Source organism: Vombatus ursinus, unplaced genomic scaffold (assembly GCF_900497805.2).
Source record: "Vombatus ursinus unplaced genomic scaffold, bare-nosed wombat genome assembly UNPS02009205.1, whole genome shotgun sequence".
Lineage (NCBI taxonomy): Eukaryota > Metazoa > Chordata > Mammalia > Diprotodontia > Vombatidae > Vombatus > Vombatus ursinus.
The window spans coordinates 34,372,908-34,395,215 of record NW_020948983.1 but is presented as its reverse complement, the minus strand read 5'-3'; the positions used below and the strand labels follow the sequence as shown (position 1 = coordinate 34,395,215).

General features: G+C 39.2%; 1 protein-coding gene across 1 annotated transcript in view; it reads right to left on the bottom strand.

The window, feature by feature from the left end:
- Nucleotides 1–22,308, bottom strand: part of SV2B (synaptic vesicle glycoprotein 2B) — a 108,370-nt gene that overhangs the window by 42,279 nt on the left and 43,783 nt on the right. Inside the window, exon 2 of the mRNA XM_027852136.1 lies at nucleotides 18,155–19,045. Within this exon, the coding sequence (XP_027707937.1) occupies nucleotides 18,155–18,701 (547 nt within the window). The 5' untranslated portion in view covers nucleotides 18,702–19,045. The remainder of the gene's footprint in view (nucleotides 1–18,154; nucleotides 19,046–22,308) is intronic.

The following is a 22,308-nucleotide window of genomic DNA, read 5'->3' as shown; positions in this document are numbered from 1 at the left end:
CAAATTAACTCTCTCTTAGCAAATCTCCACTCAGGGTCTGAAATTAGATCAATAGTAGCCATGTTTCCTTCCATCCCATCCACCAATTGCTAACTCTTATAGGGGTTTAGATTTATCTGTGTACTTCCCAGTTACCACTCACTGGATTGACATATAGATTTGACATACAGATTTCAGTTCTCATTTTCTAACTCCTCTATAATTATATTGAAAGAAGTCTAGCAAGCAGGCTGGTTTTTAGTTGCTCACAGACTTTCTGCAAACATGGATTGCCATGCCCACAGCAGTACTGAGCCAAGTAGAATCTCTAAGATAAGCGTATCAGTCAGATCATAGATCAATATCTGTAAAAGTGAGAAAGACTCAGAGATTGGGTAGGTGATGGAAGCTCACCACTTCAAGCCATTGACTCCTGTCTAAATGGCTTCTGATATCCTGATGGAATCAGCTAACGATGACACGCCTGATTTTCTGAGGCAGAGGGCATCAACCAATAAAAGACATAGGCTACTATCTCAGAAATAACACTGAACTAACAGGTGACTTGGGTTACAGCTACTAACTAGCTATATAATTTTGGGAAAGATATGGAACCTCTCTTGGCCTCATTTTCATTATTGATAAAATGAAATGATGGCACTAACCATAGAAACATAGTATTGTGGGGAAAAAAACACAGACCTTGGAGTCATGAGAAAAAGACACTAATAATAGTTCTGCCACTAGGTAAGTGTGGAAACTTAGACAAGTTATTTCATCTCTCTGGGCCACAGTTTGCTCTTCTCTCAAACAGAAGCGTAGGACTAGATGGTTTCTAACATCCTTTCTAGCTCTAAAATTATGCAGGTGAGATTTACTCCATCTTCATAAGGCCAGCTGGAAGGATAGCTGTTACCAAGTCCCACCAGTATAAAGTAATGAGGCATTCTGACAGTTAATAAAGAAGAGCCATCCTCAGCATCAGAAAGTTATGAGTTCAAATCCTGTCTCTGACGCAGACTGCTATATGATACTGGGAAGTAGCTTAAGCTCTCAGTGAACCCAATAATTGATCTGCATTGATAGATGAAATGCATCACTAGGTGCTCCCTAGATAAAATCATAGATGTGTGTTTGGCGGGAAAGCCAAAAAATCCACAGGATTTTTGAAAAGAACCTTGGAGACTATCTAGCTCAACTCCCCCCTTTTTAGATGAGAAAACTGAGACCCTGAGATGGTTTGTACAAGGCTACATAGGTTAATTCAAAAAAAAGGAAGAAAGAAAAGAAAGAGGGGGTAAAGAGGTAGGATTTGGAGCCCTCTGCTTCCAAACTCAGGATTCCATCCACTATGTTACATCTCCTCTGGTTCAGAAGCCAAAGCTCTTGCAGATTTTTTTCCATTGTGCTCAACCCACCTACTGAGGAGTTAGGAATTAGGTATAGATTATTTGCTTAATCCAGTGGGTAGGGGGAGAGTAGGGAGAAGCAAATTAAAGGAAATCTCATCTTATGCCTCATCTCTACAATATATGTAAACTGGATTGGTTTTAAATTCTAGATGCACTGCTTTCCCGAGGCACTTTCTCGATACACATTACTGAAAATGGAAGGTTACAATATTAAAACTTAATCAAGTTATTTGTATGGCTGCATAGCTTCCTATGTTGTTTCCAGCTGAATAATGTGTGTGTCTATGTATCACATTCTGTGTTCAATGGTAGTTTTCCAGTTGTGCAATATGATATCAGGATCACTGGGGTTGGGGGTTTTGATAGATTCTCTGTTCCTGTTTTCAAAGGCCTGATTTTGCCTGAAACCCATGGCACCCAGATATATGTGTAATCAGCAAGCAGGGTAGACTATGACTGAACCCACATTATTATTCTGTGGTGTAAATGAATGATTGGCCAAGGCTATTTGGTTTTTGATGAATAATCCAAATTGGCAGGTGTTCAGCTCTTAAAAGCAAACAAATCAAATGATCCTGGTCTGTTAGAAGGCTGCAGCCTTTTGTCTTCATGTGTCTGGCCTTTCTCCTTCGATTTTAATGATTTTCCACCTTTTTTATAATAGTATTCTGACACCAAACCAGGGAAGACAGTTGCCTCTCCTCAAACATGCATAGACCTTTGATCCGCACAAATCTCCAAATGACTGCTGTCCAGCTCTTATGGCTGATGAATAGGAAATCAATTTAGAGTATCAGACTCAGCAGTTTTGTACAATAATGTCTCATTAATCCAGAGGCAATTTATCAGCCACCCTCAGCTATCCAGAATACTGTTAAAAATCAGGAGGTAAGCAAAAAGAGAGCTCTGAGTATACAAAAGAGAAGTCAAAAAAAAAAAAACAACAACAATGTGCTGAAGCACATTGTACTTTATTCATACATCAAAAGCTCTGGTCCTTGCTGAAGCTATTTAATGTTAATTTGCACCCATTTCTAACTACCTTAGTGATATGATTCCCCAGATTACAAAAGATTAAAATAAGAAAATTAAGCACAGAATCTGGGGAGGCTGCTAGAGGTAGGTACACTGACAGTGATATGTAATAACCAATTGTGTGGCAACAAGGGAGGAGACAGAAAAAACTATTAAGAAACAAAAAAAACTCAAAAATCAGGACATTTTCGGACAGCAGTTCTTAACTTTTTTTGTGTAATGGACTCTATGGCAGTCTGGTGATGTCTATGGATCCCTTTTCAGAATAATATTTGAAGGAAATACTGAATTTCAGTTAAAGGAAAACAAAAATAAAGATGTAATTTTTCCCATTCAAGTTCATGGACCTCCTGAACCTATTTCTATGTTTGGAGAGCCACTGGTCTAGGGAAATTTTCTAAGGCAAACCATCTTACAGATTGCAGTCGCTCCTGAAGGCATCATTAGGAGGCAGTGTGGTAGAGTAGATGGAGTTCCAAAAGACCTAGCTTTGAATCCTCTCTAACAGTTACCAGCTGTGTGACCCTGGGCAAGCTTTAAGACCAGTCTGAAACAAGATGTACAAAAATGTCAAACAGTACTGGGTCAGCCAACACAGATCTTTGCTGTTGCTGCTGTCCAGTTGTGTCCAACTCTTCATGGCCCTATTTAGGGTTTTCTTGGCAAAGATACTGAAGTGGTTTGCCGCTTCCCTCTCCAACTCATTTTACAAATGAAGAAAGTGAGGCAAATAGAATTAAGTGACTTGCCCAGGGTCACACAGCTAATAAGTATCTGAGGCTGGATTTGCCCTCAGGAAGATGAGTCTTCCTAACTTCCAGGCCCTACGCTTAATCCACTGAGCCACCTAGCTGCTAAGACCATGCTACGTGCTGCCTCCCACATTTTCTCATTTGATCCTCACAGCAGCTCTACAAGATAGGTAGTAGAAGTATGATTATCCCCATTTTATAGATGAGAAAACCTAAAGGTTAAGTGACTTACAGGTCACATAACTAGGACTTGTACTTCAGTCCTCCACTTCAAAGTTTTGACACATTTCTAAGGCTAGCCCTAATTTGAATTGACAATACTCAAGCTACGAACAGAGTTAACATAGACAGGATCTCTTAAGCTATTTAGTCTGTGTGTTACACTAAGAAAGTACATTAGATTTGACTGAGAAGACCTAAGTTCAAATCCCACCTCTTTCACGATTTGTGTCATGTTAGGCAAATCACTTAACCTACCTGGGCCTCAGTGTCTTCATTTGTAATATGAGGGAGTTGGACGAGATGGCCTCTATGATCCCTTTCAGTTCTAAATCTATGGTCCTATAAGGATTTTTCTTACTTTAATATTTCAAGGATCTGTGTTTTCATCTACGTGGATTGTCTCTCCACTGGTACATATTGCAAACCCTTTTGTACCTCTTAGAAAACCAACTCCATGAACAGCTGCAGCCAAAAAAAAAAAAAAATCATCAGTTGATTGATGGCTGACCCTCTTGTGATGAACCTCTCCAAAGCTACCTAAGCTGGTTCTCAAACAAACGTGGAGTCCACTGCCAGGAGTACAATGGAAACCTTGCCAGCTTGGCAAGATCTGACGGAACTCTGCTGAACTCAGTGTCACCCCCAGAGTTGGATCTACATCACAGTAAGACAGCAAAGTAGCACTCCAACGGGCAAACTCTTTATTTATACTCCTTTAATCATTCTAGTGATTTAATAGGATCTCCCTTTAATTGTCTTCATCTTTCTGCCAAGGAGCTTCTCAATGTATCATACCAACTCTATTTCTCCAATTGCTTGCAAGGTCATTTCAGGTTTTCATTCATTTAATTCAATATCTCTTTATTGAGTTCTGTTCAAGAAACTCAGGCATCCTCCTTTGAAGGTTAGAATGATATACCCTTGGTTGAATTTTCTCAGACTCCTCCCCCACCTCCTCCCCCACTTCCCAGAATGCCACACCCCCACTCTTCCCCAGAATCCCTGCAGGTAGTAATCAAAGATTTTTAATTTTAGCAAATTACCCATAATATTAAGACATTTTCTCCATATGCCTCAGAGCTTGTCATCTGGAATTGTAGATATGATATATTTTCTAGCATTTCCATCATATATAAAACGTATTTTTACCATTTCAATTTACCCCTTATCTGCTTCGTGTTACAGTTATTTTTGAGGACTCTATTATGCTCTAATTATCCAAATTTATTGTCTTAATTTCTTCTTCTAAAGATGGATTTTTCTCTTTCAAATGACTTCAGTATCTCAGCCATTTTAGAGTCAACATTAATTTCATGCTTCTCTTCACTTGTATGGGCTCATTTTTCCTGAATTCTCCCCATTTCCACCCCCACAATGCAGTATTCTGACAATGACTCTTCTTACTTTCTATCCTAAATCTCTTCTAGTTTAGCATAATGTGTAATAGTGAACATATAGGCCTGATAGTCAAAAATCCTGGCTTCTAATCCTGAACTTTGCCATTAACTAGTTACATAACCTTGATTATAAACTTTGCTCAAGTTAGCTTCATCATCCATTAAATGAGGAATTGGAATTTGGTGGTCACTAATGTTCCCCCTGGCTCAAACATTCTCTGGTGTGGATGTAGGTGTGTGTGAGTACGTTTGTGTGTGTGTTATTTTTGACACCCTAATTGGGTCTGTGGTATATGTGTTTCTGCCTGCCCTTCGTGAGAAAATTTGATTTGGCAAGGTTTAGTTGAGATACCCATTTGCTTTACAGTTGCTAATACAAACTTGTCTTGCCTATTCAAGGTACTATGTGCTTGTACTTTACACAGGATTTAGACTTGATTTTTTCAAGGTTGCAGGATAAAGTGGCAATGAGTTAGACAGGGGCATTGGAATACAGAAGAGCCTGCTGAGTCATGCCACCCAACCAGTCCCAATATTGCAGTGAAAAAGGAAAGTAGGGGGGAAGGGGTCTTCTCCAGCAGAATTCTGTTTCTTTTTCAGTGAACTTTTTATAAATAAGCAAACAGCAATAACAACTGGCATTTTATAGTGCCCTAAGGTTTGCAAAGAATTTTTCCATGTATATATGATTTCATTTGAAATTCACAATAATCCTGTGAGGTACCTGCTATAGATGTTATTATAAATTAATATTGTTTTAGATTTTTGCACGGTGGCCCAGAATTTAAATTAATTCTTCTATGATGAGGAAACTGAGGCCAACGGATGGGTAAGTAGCATTCCTAAGGGCCATAAGAAGGGAATGGGGTAGAGAATAAGCCTTTATAATAGCAGCTATCATATCTAAGCACTGTGCTAAATGCTTTACAAATTTTATTTCATCTGATCCTCACAACAACCCCTTCAAGGTATGTGCTGTTTTTATCCCCATTTTACAGTTGAAAAAACAGAGGCAAACAAAGGTTAAGTAATAAAAATAATAATAATAATACCTAATATTTGTAATAGCACTTACTATATGCCAGGCACTGTGCTAAGCATTTTACAATTATTATTTCATTTGATCCTGGCAACAACCCTGGGAGGTAAGTGCTATTATTATCCCCATTTTACAGTTGAGGAAACTAAGGTAGAGATTAAATGACTTGCCCAAGGTCACACAGCTAGTATGTGTCAGATCACATTTGAACTCAGGTCTTCCAAACTCCAGAACCAGTCAGTGGTCTATCCAGTGAGCTACCCAGCTGCCTCTGGGAATTTAGAGGGACATCAACCTCTAGGTATTTCTTCCTCGGATTGTGACCTAAACTCCTAGATTTCAGTCTTGACTCTACTATCTTAGGCAAGTTACTTCCCCTCAATGGGTCTCAGTTTCTTCATCTATTAAATATGACTCCAGGAAAGCCAGAAGGAAAATGATTTTAAATTTCTTTTGTTGAATCTTTTTCCCAACTACCTTGTTGCTACTTTGGTAGTATTTTTTTTTCTATCAACTCTGGGACCATACTCTATCATATCAGGGCTAAAAATTTTAAACAAATTTAAAATTTTAAAGAAAAAGAATTTTTAAAGAAATTTTTAAGACTTAGAGAATAACTGGGTGAAAAAACAGTGTTTCTCAGGGCACACATGTCTAGAAATGTGATTGAAACTTCTAACAATAGAAGAAGGGATTTTGTCTGAGAATGGAAGGAGAAAAGTTGGAGAGATAAAGGAGGAGCCAGGATTATATCACCAGAATTTAAAGGGACTTTAATTAACCTCTCTCAGCCTCAGTTTCCTCATGTATAAATGAAGATAATAATAGCACCTATTTCTTAAGACTGTTCCTCACAAGTGAGGACCCAATGAGATAACATATGTAAGCTGTTTTGCAAATCTCAATGTGCTATTGCTAGCTATTAATTATTAAATATTATCCATTTAGTCCCTCACTTTCATTTTACAGCTGGGGTAATTGAGATTAGGTTAGGTAATTCAAGGCCTGATAGCTAGTTATTAGGAAAGAATCCAGCCTATTTCCATCCCACTCTACTATGTGCTTCCAGGATGCAATGGATCCAGGCTCGTAGTTAAGCTGATCTGTAAACTCCTAGACAACCCCTAGTCAAACAGCCTGGGATAAGACACATTTCTTGGAAATGTAAGGAAGATTCAAGGACTGGGCTTTGACATAGTTCACCCTACCTGAGGATGAAGTAACTGAGTCACTAAGCTCTGGCTCAGAACTATTGAGTTAACTCAATATTCTCACCTGTTGGTATCTTTGGGGATTTCCGGTCTTTCCATTCAATGTGTTAGCTTTGACTCATCTACAAATGTAATAAGCACTCATCCATGTTCCAATCAGAGTAATCAACAGGGGCAGCTAGGTGGTGCGGTAGATAGAGCACCGGCCCAGAAGTCAGGAGGACCTGAGTTCAAATCTGACCTCAGACCAAACACTTGACACTTACTAGCTGTGTGACCCTGGGCAAGTTATTTAACCCTAATTGCCCCACTAAAAAAAAAAAAAAAACCAAAACAAAAGTAATCAACAAAAATGCTAACTAGCATCTGCAAGAAAAGTCTTTCTATTGTCTCTTACAAGAAATAAAATTTTAAAATTAGCAAAATGCACAAAGAATTGAATTTTAACTGGGTAGATTCTTTGACAACATGGGGCCTTGGAGTCAGCTAGACCTGCCTCTAAAAGGCAGTAGCTACTTGACCAAGAACAAATCATTTAACCTTTCAGTGCCCTTAGGCAACTTTCTAACAATATAAATTACAGATGAGTTGTTGATCTGCATTGAGCCAGGAAGTTTCCATACTGGGAGTTCTGGAATTTATAAAATCTCAAATCTGAACACACACACACACACACACACACACACACACACACACACACTCCTTGTGTGCTAAAAAACACTACATCAAAATTATTTTAAATGTATGAGTCGTGTATGAGTCATTTTCTTCAATTTTCCTATAATTATGGCATATATCTTGGTGGACAGTTTCGTTATGTAGCTATTTATCCAGCATCTCCATGCCCTTGAATTGTGATAGGATATAAGAAAGAGTGCATTAGATTGATTCACGTAACATTTTCATAGTTGAGAAAAAATGAATGTGGGCATATTTCCTAATGAATGGCCTCACATGTTATATATGAGAGATCCTTTCAACACCATCCAGAGAAAAGAGGCTCCTTTTTAAAGCCTGTCCCCAACACAGGGTGAGAAACCTAGAAGAATCAACGTTACTCCTCTGGATTCATTTTTGCCGAGTCCTAGATAAGGCGGATTTACGTGCTAAAGGCAGGAGATAGGCAGACATGAAATGGAAAATGCACACAATGAATATTTTAAGCAGCCTTGGCCAGGCCTAGATAGTGGGAGGGTGTTTGCACTCAATCTGTTCAGAAGGACACCACAAGACATGGCCATAGCTGTAAAATTCACAGCACCATCTGCCTTCTTCCCACTTCCCAACCCCTGCTAAATTCCAATTTTCTTCTTGAGAAGCCTAATGAGTCCTTCACCTTTAAATACAAACCTGCTCATTGGAGCTTTTGTTGGGAAAGATTTTGGTGCTATTTACAAATAAGGGGTATGTTTACAATCACTGCTCTGAATCAGATGGGGCATTTTTGCTTTTTGATTATGAAACATTACTGAGAGCCTGAGCTACCTTTCCACAAAGATTAAAGGGCAGGAGGTAGGAGAGAAGGCCAGACTGGTGTGTTTGTGTCCCTCTACTCTCCCCAGAATTACGACCGACTAGATCACTCCTAACAGTCTTCTTTGTTCTTTGACCAAGGAGAACTGTTGGTCTGTTGACCTTTCATTCCTCAGGCTGACAATCCCGAGCTGACTATTTTTTTGCCTTTAGTATCTTGTCCAGATTTCAGCAATTGCCATTCCTGATTTAGGGAAATCTACGAGTGAACAAGTATTGATTAAGCACTCACTAGGTACAAGGCACTATGCTAGTCTCTGAAGATTCAGACACAATAAACAATAACAATAACAAAAAAATAGCTCCTGTTCTCAAGCAGCTAGTATTCTGCAGGGGAATACATTGACACAGTAAGGAAACACAATATAATTTGGTGTAGGAAAGAGTACTGACAATTACAACGATCAGGAAAGGCTCCTGGTAGGTAGTGATTGAGGTGAGCCTTGAAGAAAGCCAGGAATTCTAAGAGGTTGAGGTAAAGATAATATACATTCCAGGCGTAAAAGATAGCCTGGGCAAAAACATGGAGGCCGAAAATATCGTGTTGCATTTAGAGAATAGCAAATCAAATCAAATGATGTTCCTAATCTGACAAGATAATATATACCATGTGTCACTTTTTTACCTGGTGGGAGGGGACCTATAATTTGATTCTCCCTTATTCTTCCTGTGATGCATATTTAGCATGTGCACTCTACTGAAGGGATTCCTTTATAGGAGATGAGGGGAAAATTGTTATTCGTAGGATAATCAACAATACATGATACGCTACTTGCTTCTGAGTAAGTATGGAAGAGGCTTCAAAATTTCCTCAATCTGTATTGGGGCTCATGTCTAGCTTCTGCTCCCATTCCCCAGCCTTTCCCCTATTCCAGTTACTACGAAAAAGGCCCCTGGGACTAACTAGATTCCCTGCCAGTGTCTACTTCTGATGCTTTCAAGAGGAGAAGTAGGTAGCAGAAGAGGGAGAAAAAAAAAGTCTCAAAGTTCACAAAGAGAATAGGAGGGTGACATGATCCTTTGGGAGTCTGGGGTTGAACAGGAAGGTGCTTTGATGGCTAAGCACTATCAGGTGGGTGAAAGATTTGCAGAACTTAACTCTTGGGGGAGAAACAGAGCTGGTTTCCTGCAGGATCTTTGCTAAAGCTGGATTGAAAGACAAGGTAGAAGACAGAAAGTCCTTGGCATAGGTGATGAAAGAGTTTCAGTAGCATTCTGCTCACTCCCTACCTCTTACAAAAAGCATGGCCTGGAGGGGACAAGCAAACTGAGTCATCAGTCTGTTCCAGGACGTAGAGGAAGAGGACAATGCAAGTACCACTAGCAGAAGCTAAAAGGGGTCTCTGACACAAAGCTAAGCAAGAATAACAGAGCATTGGGCAACAATTGTCAGACCTGAGAAGAATGGCAAATTAAGTTCTATCCTAGACATGGCGCAGCCAGAGGAGAGACCAGAATAGCTTTGATAGCAGGCCATAACCAGTCGTCTCGACCTATGTCTTGCCACTGGACTCTGATGACTCTGGAAGAGAGGGTGGGGCTGATGACTTGGCACAGCTCTGCCTCACTTAAATCCAATCCACTTGCAAGTCAAGATATCACCCTCCTGATGTCATTGGTCCTCTTTGAAAACAAAAGTCAAACAATAAAGGATAGCAGCTACACTCAATGGGAGACCTGCCCATTGTTATCAATAATTAACTATAATGTTTTCAGCCATGTTGTCAAATGCTTTCAATGAAGATGAACATGGCATCAAGGCCAGCTATGGCACTGATGGTAAATTCTTCAACTTGAAAAGATTACTAGCCGAGACCAAAGTGGAGGGAGTATTGGTGCATGATTTTCTGTTCGCAGATGATTATGCGCTCAATGCAGCCCCTGAAGCTGAGATGCGACAAAGTATGGATTGATTCTCTGCTGCATGTGCTAATTTTGGCGTAACAATTAACACCAAGAAAACAACACACCATATATACATGAAATCATTGGTTACAGCAAATGGAGAAGTTTTGAATGTTGTGGATAAGTTCATTTGCCTTGGTAGTGTACTTTCCAGGGATGTACACATTGATAACGAGGTTGACACACACATTGCCAGAGCTAGCTCAATATTTGGGAGGCTCCAAAGGAAAGTATGGAAGAGAAGAGGTATTGGACTGACTACCAAACTGAAGGTCTACAGAGCCATTGTGCTGACCTCATTGTTGTATGCCTGTGAAACCTGGACAGTACGCCAGCGCCATGCCAGGAAACTGAATCACTCCCATTTGAATTGTCTTAGAAGGATTCTGAAGATCACCTGGCAGGATAAGATACCAGACAATGAGGTCCTTTCTCTAACTAAACCGCCAAATATTTAGACTCTGCTTCAGAGAGCGCAACTCTGATGGGCTGGCTACATTATTCGAATGTGAAACGTAGGCTTGCCAAAAGACTGTTTTATGGAGAACTCACACAGGGCAAGTGTTCACATGGTGGTCAAAAGAAGCGATACAAGGACACTCTCAAGGTCTCTCTTAGGAACTTTGGAATTGATTGTATGACATGGGAGACGCTGGCACAGGACCACTCAGCATGGCATGCCCACATCAGAAAAGGTGCTATGCACTATGAGCAAAGCAGAATTGAAATAGCTCAAGAGAAACCCAAGATTTGCAAACTTAGAGAATACATCCCAAATGTTCACACGGACTAGTTTTGTCCGACCTGTGGTAGAACATTCCGAGCTCATATTGGTCTGATCGGCCACAGTCTGACACACTGAAACCTGACTCTAGTATAATGATGTCATTTTGGTCCTCTTCCAAAACAAAGGACAACGACCAATGGTAATTGCTAGTAGGTGGGTCGTTCCCTGGCTTCTTTGTTTATTTTCAGAGTATTGATTCAAGACTTTTTGCTTTCCTTGACTAGTAATAAACCTATGTGCTTTTTAGGATCCTTGGTCAATATATGTTGGGGGAGGAAATACTAGGGGAAGGGAGGTATATTATGTCAAATACTAAAGATCCCATATTATTTGGGTGGGAATGAATAAACCAAAGAAGAATTAAGGTTCTTTTGTTTTTTTTATTACCAAATCTTAGCACAGTGCTTGGCAGATAAACAATAAATGGTCTTTCATTCATTTCATTCATATCACCAAATCTAAATCTGGGCCAGAAGGAGCCTCCAACACCAGGTTACCATAACCATGAGAGTCCTGAAGCTCACATCTGATGTTGGGAGATCATTCAAATGTAAGTTATACAGTCTCTAAGCCTTTCTGGCAAGGAATCTATGAACATGAGAAAATAACTCTTTACATTTAAAAAAAAATCTCTTTCAATCCTGACTCAAGGTAACATTCTAATTTAAAAAAAGAGCTAATGCTACATATGTATATTGAGTTTGACAGTATCATATAGAGGAAAGTACATTAGATGAAAAGTTGGGAGATGCAGGTTCTTATCTTAAATCTTTCCCTAACTTAACCTATGAGCTGGAACCTTATGAGCTTCTCTGTTTATTTCTCTAGCTTTTAATTTCCTCACGTGTAAAATGAGGGAGCTAGACAAGATCAAAGATTCTTAAACCTTTGTGTGTCATGGAACCCTTTGGCAATCTACTGGGAGAAGCTTATATGGACCCCTTCTCAGTTTGCTTTTAATGCATATAATAAAATACATAGTATTACAAAGACAACCAATTCTATTGAAATAGTAATGTAATTTCCCCTCTAACTCCAAAGACCCTCTTAAATCTATCCATAAACCCCACGCCCATGGACCCCTGATTAAGAACCCCTGCATTAAATGCTCTATTTTAGTCTGTGTTTATATCTCTCTTTTTTTCATGTTAGACTCAGAGCTACACAAATAGCAAATTATTCCTAACAAACATTCAAGATGAGGAAAATATTAATTTCTTTCGACATAAAAACCTGAAGCAATGATGATATACATGTATATGTGTGTATATATATATATATATCATATGTAATATACATATACAACAGAAAAGACAGAGGGATGAAAATGTAAATCTAAACTAAGCAGCTCAAATGGGAACATACCAAAACAATCATAATGATGGTAACATACCTGCTTAACCAATATTTCCTCAAAATGGATTTTTACCTTTGTTCTGGTGGTAGATTGGCAAGGGTGACTTTCATCCACAGGGCCTCTTATTGCCACCAAAGTGGATTGTAGATTCCTGAGTTTGAGGATAACTACTCTAGAGGCAGCAGCCAACAAATCTAACTCCTTGTGCTCATTCCATTTGCATGGAAACAGCAAAAGGATAATCATTCGTGACACGTGTAGTCCCTCCATCCCTTCAGTGTTATGAAAATTCAAGTGGTGATTTCATCTCATACACGCTCACTCATCTTCTGTTCCCCCAGGTATTCTTCCCAAAGGCAAAGATGAAGCCACAGAGTTACTGGAATACAACTGTTACCGCCACAAATCACTTTCCTAAACAGTGCGTAGCCAGAGCAGGCGCAACATTAGCAAAAATAGACAGCAGCGCAAAATAAGCTCTAACGTACCATATCTTTTAGAGGGATGAAAATTATGAAGGAACTAAAAACCTTTGCAGATATAAATTTTGTTTTTCTTGGGGAAGCATGTGTATGAACAATAAGACATTATTTCTGGATTAACAGGCATTTTCTTGCAATGATTAAAACTATCACAATAAACGTTTTTGGTGTTAAGCCATCAGATTAAGCAGTAGAGGGCACTATTGACATAAACAGTAAGGCAGTGATATAAAGTATAATCCTGAGACCACATAATATAAAGAATATGTGAAATCTTATAGCAGCAAAAACCATTTACAAAAAAATTTTCTAAAATAAAATCATTTCCACAGCCTGATGGATAGCCCACTGATATAGTGCTCTGTTGATCTGATTACAATTAATTTTATCACCAAATAATTATGAACAAAGGATTTTTCTCATTTCTGTACATGAAAGAGACAGTTTAAACAAGTGACAGAAGTTGCTGCTGTCATATTATTATTCCATTCTTAAATTAAGCCTTCTTGACCTTCCCCATCTGTGACACAAGTTAAATTAGGTCAAAATTCTTGTTCCTAGATTAGAAACATTAGCCAGCATCCTACATTATATTATGCTATGTTACAATATAAGCAATATATTATATGCTACGGCATATATCTGCCCCCTCTAGGGTGTAAAAAGCAGGAAGGATGTCTTATCTAAGTTTTATATCTCTTCTAGCACTTAGTACTAAACTCTGTACATAGCCCCATGTAGAGAAAAGTGCCCTGGACTTGAAATCAGAGAGAGATAGGTTTAAATTCAACCTCTGACACTAGCTGTCTGACCATGGGTAATAAAAATTATAATTATAATAAATATATAATATAATAATATATATAACAAATATATATATATATATATAGTCCATAAAGGTATACAAAGTGCTTTTACAAATATTGTACTATTTTGTCCTCACAATATCATTGGGAGGTAAGTGCTATTATTATCACCATTTTACAGATAAGGAAACCAAAGGAGATAGAGATTAAGTGACTTGCCCAAGGTGACATAGCTACTAAGTGTCTAAATCTGGATTTCAATTCAGCTCTTCCTGACTCCAGGTCCAGTACTTTATCTACCACTCCACCCTGCTCCCCTTAGGTAAGTCTTTTAACCTCTCTAAGTCTCAGTTTCCTCATCAGGAAAATGGGGATAATAAAACCAAGGGTGTCTCCCTCTCAGAATTATGAGGCTTAAAAAAAAGATGGTGCCTGTGAAGTGCTTTGCAAGCTTTAAAGTGTTATATAAATGTCAACTATTATTATTAATAAATGTGTTAATAGGGTCATCAATTTAGAGTTTCAGTAGACATTAGAAGTCAACTAAAGCCAACTCTTTCATTTCAGAGAAATGAAAATTGAAGCTCAAAAAGGTTCAGTGATTTGCCCATAGGCACTTAGCTAGACAGTGACAGAGACAGGATTTGAACCCTGGCATCTGATTCCAAGCCAAGCACCGAATGAGGTCCAGCAGCAACAACAGCATGTATATAGTGCTTTAAGGTTTGCAAACCAATTTATAAATCTATGATTTTATCTTCACAATAACCCCTGGAAGGTAGTTGCTATTATTTCCCTATTTTACAGATGAGGAAACTGAAGCAAAAGTGACATGCCCAAAGTCTCACAGTAAGTGTCCGAGGCTGAATTCAAACTCAGGTCTTACTGACTCCAGGTCTAGTGCTCTACTGCCTGTACCACCTAGGTGCATAGTATATAACCTCTATGGTTCATGAGTCAGATACAAAGTATGATGGGATTCAGAGGAGGGAGCTTCTAAGGGGATGAGAAAAAGTTTCATGGAGGAGGTAGCTTTCAAAGGATCTGAAATACCTAATACCAAAAAAAAAAAAAAAAAAAAAAGCATCTCCTGAGAGGCAGCATAACATAGGGAATAGAATGCTAGGCTTAGAAGTCGGGAAAATTTGAGTTTAAATCCTGCCACTGACAATGTCTAGCTTTCTGACCCTCAATTTCCTCATCTTTAAAATGGAATAATAATGCTAATACTACATACCTCAAAGCATTGCTGTAAGACTAAAGTAAGCTAACTTTATATGTCAAGCACTTTGCAAACTTTAAAGGTCTGTATAACTGTCAGTTATTGTTACAATTCCTGTTGAGGAGCCTCGTCAGGGGCTCACTCCAGCTATCGTGTATTACAACCAACTGAGCAGGATGTGGATATAAGAAAATTGTAGATGCCTGGTCCAATGGGTACTAGAAGGCCAAGCTACCAAAGCCAGCATCAGGAGTTTAATCCCTACTTGGGACTAATTATCAGACTTCCCTTCCACAGACCACACCCCTAAACAGAAGGCCTGGCTACTGGAGGGAATACTAGATAATGAAGAAGAATTCTTTGGTCCTAGCTCCAGCTCCACAACTTACTATTTGTGGGATTTTAGGCAAGGTGTTTTGCTCTCTTCAATTCAGTTTCCTTATCTATCAAATAGGGATAATAATACCCACTATATATTGCTGCTAAGTGCTTCCAGCACTTAGCACAGTGGCTGGCACATAGTAGGTTCTTAAGAAACGCTTGTTGATTTGACTTTTTGACTAAGTCCCCCCACCCAAGATTAAATCACAGAATCTCAGAAAGGAAGGCCCCCCGAATACAATCCAGTCTTGTGCAGAAATCACTCAACACCCCCAAGAAGAGACACAATCTTTACCTCAAGATTTTAATGAGGAGGGAACCCATTCCCTGTTATGACTTTTACATAATTTTGTTAAGAAGTTTTTCCTGCATCCAACTGAGATCTGTTTCTCTGCAAGTTCTACCCATTCTTCATAATTCTGCCCTCTGGGGATGAAGAGAGTAAGTCTAAAGCAGGGGTGGGGAACCTGGCCTGGAGGCCACAGGTTCCCTATCCTTCAACTATCTTAACAATGACTCCCCTTTAAATGTTTCAGGACAGCTGTTGTGACCCTAAAGCCCTCTCTTCTTCAAATTAAAATATTCCCAGTCCTTTCAACCAACCCTAATATGGCGTGGTCTCCAGAATTCTAAACATCCTGGTCACTCTCCTCTGAATGCTCTCCTGCTTGTCAATACACTTCCTAAAGTCCCCTCACGTTACCACCAAACAATAGACAATACTGTAGATGTGTTTCTCCAGATGTGTTTCTTAGCCATTGGGCCGCACTTGAGGACCTAGAGGGCCACAGGCCTGAAGGCCACAGGTTCTCCACCCCTGCTCCAGGCTAAAATGTTCCCAGTTCTTCAACCAACCCTTACAGTTCTAGAGCCAACTCTTACATGGCGTAGTCTTCAATCCCCTTACCATTCTGGTCACCTTTCTTTGAATGCGCTCCAGCTTGCTACCACCCTTCCAAAAAGGTGACCCATAGAACTGACCACCACACTGTTGGTACATTCTGACCAGAGCAGAGTACAACAGGACATTAATCTCCCTTCGGGTAAACAGCCTGTCAGTAAGAGATTCAAAACCATGCCAGATGTGGTCTCCTTGGGGCAAACAAAATAATATATGAAAAAGTACTTTGAAAATGCTCAAGTGCTGAAGACAAATGTAAGGTCACTGAGACCATCCCACATCCATTCAGTTACAGAAAGAACTATGTAAAGCACTGTGATAGGACCTGCCTCAAACTCACTCCCTTTGCTGGAAAAATCAAGTCAAAGTGAATATTTCTGATAGTGAGTCAGCATTCTCTTTTCTATCTGTATAGAAGGGTACACATATGACCAGGTGGATCCCTAGGAGAAAGGAAGGAATGCAGCAGTTAGGACCAGGACACACATACACACACATACATTCCCACCTCATCTCCCCTGCCTCTCCCTTGCCAAACACTCACACTGGTGAGCAACAGAGCTAGACATACTGGGGCTTCGTTAAGGAGGTTGCCAGGCACCGAGTAACAGAGACACTGACGCAGCATGAAATTGGTACTGACACTGCCAATTTCCACTAACAGGAACTGGAGGATTCAGTGGGTAATTTCGAAAAACAAATTAATGTCTTGGAAATCCTGAGAAGGATGTTTTTAACTGTCATTCACACTGACAATGTGTTAATGGGAGGTTGTTTTGTTGCTGTTTTAATAGATACAGAGGGAGAATATTGGTAATAAACTGTTGGTATTTGAAGATTAGGTGAAAGCTCTATTTCTCAATTCATTTTCTTTTCTCATTTATACCCAGTCTTTTTTCAGTTCCTTCTCACAATCTGGCTCCGATTGCCTCAGTGGCTATAGTCATCAGGCTCTCTTCATTTTGAATAATCCTCTAATGAGATACACATGGCTAAATAACTCAAAAAAACTACAATGTCATATGAACCCTCTAGAAAGCTAAAAGTAGAGGACAGGCACCCAAGTGCTAAGCTAACTGCATTTGTATTGGGCCTTGTTTCCTACAGGGCTGATGTGTTTAAAAGGACTTTTTTTGGGAGTTGTAGTAGACCTGAATCTCTATAATAATGAATTCTACTATAATCAGATTCTACTCAGAACAGATTTCCCAATCCTTCTTTCTGTGTTTACTAAAAATAGATCAAATATCGCTTGAAATCTTAGCTGATGTAATCCCCGACACTGGGTACCTGACTCTAAACATTCTGGTCCCACATTTCATTTGTGAGCTTGCTAAAGTCAGCTGCTTTTTGTTTTTTTCTTAGAGAAGCCATCTGGGCCTCACAGTATTTTGGTGTCTTGCTCCACTGTGAGCCTCCCGGGCAGATGCCTGGCCTCCATCATGCATCATTCAAGAAAGTGGGCATTCGGCCACTCTATCTCTTCCTCAGAAGACCTCAGGTGCAAAAGCAGAGGGACTACCTCAGGGAGAGACTCAGGGACAGAGAGAGAGAGAATGGATGAAGTCCAGAAGCCCTGTTAGCTTGCAGATCCCAAATCTGACAGGAAAAAAAATCTAATTCATTGGTTTGGAGATAGAAAACTGTTTAGAGTACAAAAAGAAAGAAATCAGATTCTGAGGCTTTTCTCTTATTGCCCCCAAATTGAATGACTTTTTAAAGGTTTTACTTACCTAGCATTCCTTTGTTGGAACTGGATAGACACATGTCCTTCTCTGCACTGGGAAGGACAAAACCCACCACAAAAACTTCCACCCCATCAGCCATCAGGGCCAAACCTAAAACAAAAAAGAGCGTCCATTGGAAACGCCCATGACCACATTCCTCAATGATATTCTCATATTGGTGAGCCAGCTGCTCCTCGTCTTCCAAACGTTCTGCCATGAGATCTTTCTGGTCTCTGTAGTCATCAGACCTGGACGGAGATTTCTTCTTCTGCTTTGCCTTAATGTCATCTGGGTGGGGAATGCCCTGGTACTCCCCTTCATAGATTTCATCATCTTCATCATGGCCTTCAGTGGCATCACTCTGGGCATCTTCATCTTGGTTGGACTCATTTCCTCCCCGGTAATAGCTGTCATTGGGCATATACCGTTCATAATTGCCATCCTGATATCTATAGTCATCCATTCCTTGGTTCCTAGCCTGCCAATTTGCCTCTCTAGCTATATCCCTTGCTCCATGATAGAGATTTGCACTATTTCTATAACCATCATCCATTATAAGTGTATAGTTTAAATGCAGACTCCACACTGCGTCCACTGGTACTTGGAGATACCAGTTATATTTGTGTGATGACTTCTGCTAAAATTACACCAACTTCATTTCCTGAATAGACTGGATTTGCACAAAGAAAACCTCTGGAACTTTTTCAGGTCAGTTTCAGACAGAAGTCTCAAAAAAAAAAGTGTCACGCTTCAGTCTTGCTTCCTTCAAAAGCCACAGGAGCACTGTGTTGGGAGCTATGGATTGGAGATATATCTCCTGCTTTGCTTGACAAGGAGTTAGGAAGAGTTAGCAGATTACTTGGTTGTCTGATTCATTCTGTTGGTGAAGGTCACACCCTAGGAGAATGGGAAGAACAAGTATAAGAAAATTGTAAATTACTGCCCAAACACCCAATAAAGCAGACAAAGTACAATTCAAGAGCAATGAAATTCATGAAACAGGAAAACTTAATCTATTTATACCCCTCCCCATAAAAAGACCAGGACTGAATGAATATAAATGAGGAGGTGGAAGTTTAGGGGGAAAGAAGTTTAAAAAACTTCCTTTTTTTTTTTTTTTTTTGGTGAGGCAATTGGGGTTAAGTGACTTGCCCAGAGTCACCTAGCTAGTGAGTGTTATATGTCTGAGGCCAGATTTGAACTCAGGTCCTCCTAAACTCCAGGAGTGGTGCTGTATCCACTGCACCACCTAGCTGTCCCCTAAAACTTTCTTCTTGAAGAAGGCCAAATCTTACATGAAAATGAAATGAGTGATATCTTTTAATATATGGCTCTTTTTAGACCTTTATCCTGAGTGCCATGGACTTTTGAAAGGATTCCTATTTATCAACAAGTTTCTTGGAGAAAATGTCTATTTCTGTGCATTTATTAATCAGAGGCGATAGCCATGTCCACATAAGATATAGGAAAGTATATGTTCATGCAAACTATCTGATAGTTGAGGTTCACAGACTCCTCTAAATGCTGTTATTATTTCTCCCAGGATTTTTCTGTTTCTTAATAGCAAAGGTCTGGAAATAACCTTTCCTACATCTAAAGAATTTATATTACCGAGTTGGCTTAAAGGAAGGAAGGAAAGAAATAAACAATTACTAAATATCTACTACGTGCTAGGCAGCGTGGTAAGCATTTTACATATATTACCTCATTTGATCTTCACATCAACATTACAGTTGAAGAAACTGAGGTTTACAGAGATTGCCCAGGACTATACATCTAGTAAGTGCCTCAGGCTGAGTTTGAATTCAGGTCTTCCTGATTCCAGGCCTAGCACTCTATCCACTGCACCACCTCACCGTCTCTAAGGGCCACCATGGCATCATATTTTTGGAAATTGTGAAATACTATAATCTCTAAAACACTGAACATGAAACATGGTGAGAGTGAGCAAGCTATAACACGTTATAAACAAGAAATTATGAAGGAGAAGTAGTGTAACAAATATTATCAAATAAATGCATGAACAAAAAATAAAAAATAAGTTAGACTGGTCCTTTCATGAGAGTGAAGGAGAACCACTAATATCTTCCCAATGTCAGGAGAACTTTAAAAGGCCCTAAGCACAATGGATGGACCTGCCATGATGAACTTATTGAAGGACATGAACAAGAGTCATACGGTATGGACAGTCATGAGTGACTTGGAATCAGCATCATTGGGGAAAATACTCATGTTGACAGGATTACAAATGCATTGAGATACTGGAGACATCTTATGTTGGAATGCCATGAAAGCAACAGTACGTATTTTCCACAAGACTGGCATTCACACTAGCTTTTTTTATACTATACTCAAAGTTCTTCTATATATTTTTTAAATGCACATTTGTGTAATGCTATAAGGTTTGCAAAACACTTTCTTCATAATGAATATTATTATCTCATTTTACAAATGAGGACACTGAGGCTCAGAGAGGTTAAGTGATTTACCCAAGATCACACTGTTAATAAGTATATCAGGCATACTCAATTTGAACTCATATCTTCTAAATTTAATCACAACTGTGTGTGTATACACACACACACATATATAAAATTGTATATTCTATACATAATTTACATAGAATATAGAATTATATAATTATATATTTTATGTACTATAAATATTACATACGTACACTATACAGTGTTCTACTATATTATGCTACCTCTCAAACTCCAAACTTGAGGAGCTTACAATAAATAATAAAACTGGTTTGGATTATGAATCAGAAATATATGGTAGACAATATCAATAACTACAAAAGAGTTAGAGGACTATAATCATAAATCTGGCTATAGGTAGTCTGAGACTCTTCCCTTGAGAACTACCTGTTTATAACTTTAGACCACTGAACAATTAGAGAGCGGTTTTTATGCTTATCCCTGAAGACGAAGTACTAGAATTAAACCTATCACTAAAGCTACTATAAATTTAAAATGTTTATTCATTGGCTCAACCTGGTTTAACCCATCTGCCCAGACAATTTTACTGGGATGTGGCCGCTGTATATGCTACAGCTTCATGGAGCCCCAGGTGAGAGTTGGGTGAAAGGCGGACCCCAAAGGTGAATGAGCAGCCCTGAAAGGGGCTCAGCAAATAGCCTCCCTAAACACCCCATACACCATAGTGCACATAATACCTCCTTATCATTGCTAGGTGTGTGGCAGGGATTGGATGAATTAATGAACATGGACAAAATTTGAAAATTCTATACTTAGTTGTATATACTATTATCTATCCCATAGGTCTCTATAGTAGCCACAAAGATAGTGTGAAACAGTCTGTCAAATTTTTCATGAAAAGCTAAGTAAACTGTGTACACAGTAACTTCATGGTCAATCAGTCTAATAACCCTATTAAAAAAAAAAGAAAAAAACAAAAATGGGTCAGCTAGGTGGCGCAGTGGATAGAGCACGGTCCCTGAAGTCAGAAGGACCTGAGTTCAAATCCGGCCTCAGACCAAACACTTGACATGTACAAGCTGTGTGATCCTAGGCAAGTCACTTAACCCCGATTGCCTAACAAAAACAAAACAAATAAACAAAAAAGGAAGCGAGGTTAATCCAGCTGTTCTCTCTGAAGCCATGCTGTCTCATAGTGATCATTGCTTCTGAGACAGACTCAATGCAGTCAATCTTTTGCTCCTTAGCCACCCATTAAAAGATGTTAATATCTGAGATGACTGAGAGTGCACAATAATTCCTTTCAGTGCTGGCTGTTATTTATTATTTTCTCCCTGAATATAAAATGTATTATTGGCTCTCATTTGTTTTAGCCACCTGCTAAGACTCCTGAAATACACTGGGTGACGTCTATAGGACACTTCATATCAACACATGGTATGAAAATAGAATGGTTTATTTTGTTGGTTTGGAGTGTCAGTTACTTCTTTGGGACTGGCAAACAACAGCTTTCTCTGCACTACTTTCACTTGATATTATAACTCTATTTTTTTTTCAGTTGGAGTCATCCAACCTTTCACCACTTTGTTCAAGGTAGAAGAACTACGCTCTAAGACAATGCTAGGTTTGAAGTCAGAAAAACCTGGGTTTGAATCCTGGCTTGTATACTTACTAGTTATATGGGCATAGGCAAGTCATGTAACTTTTCTGTGTCCT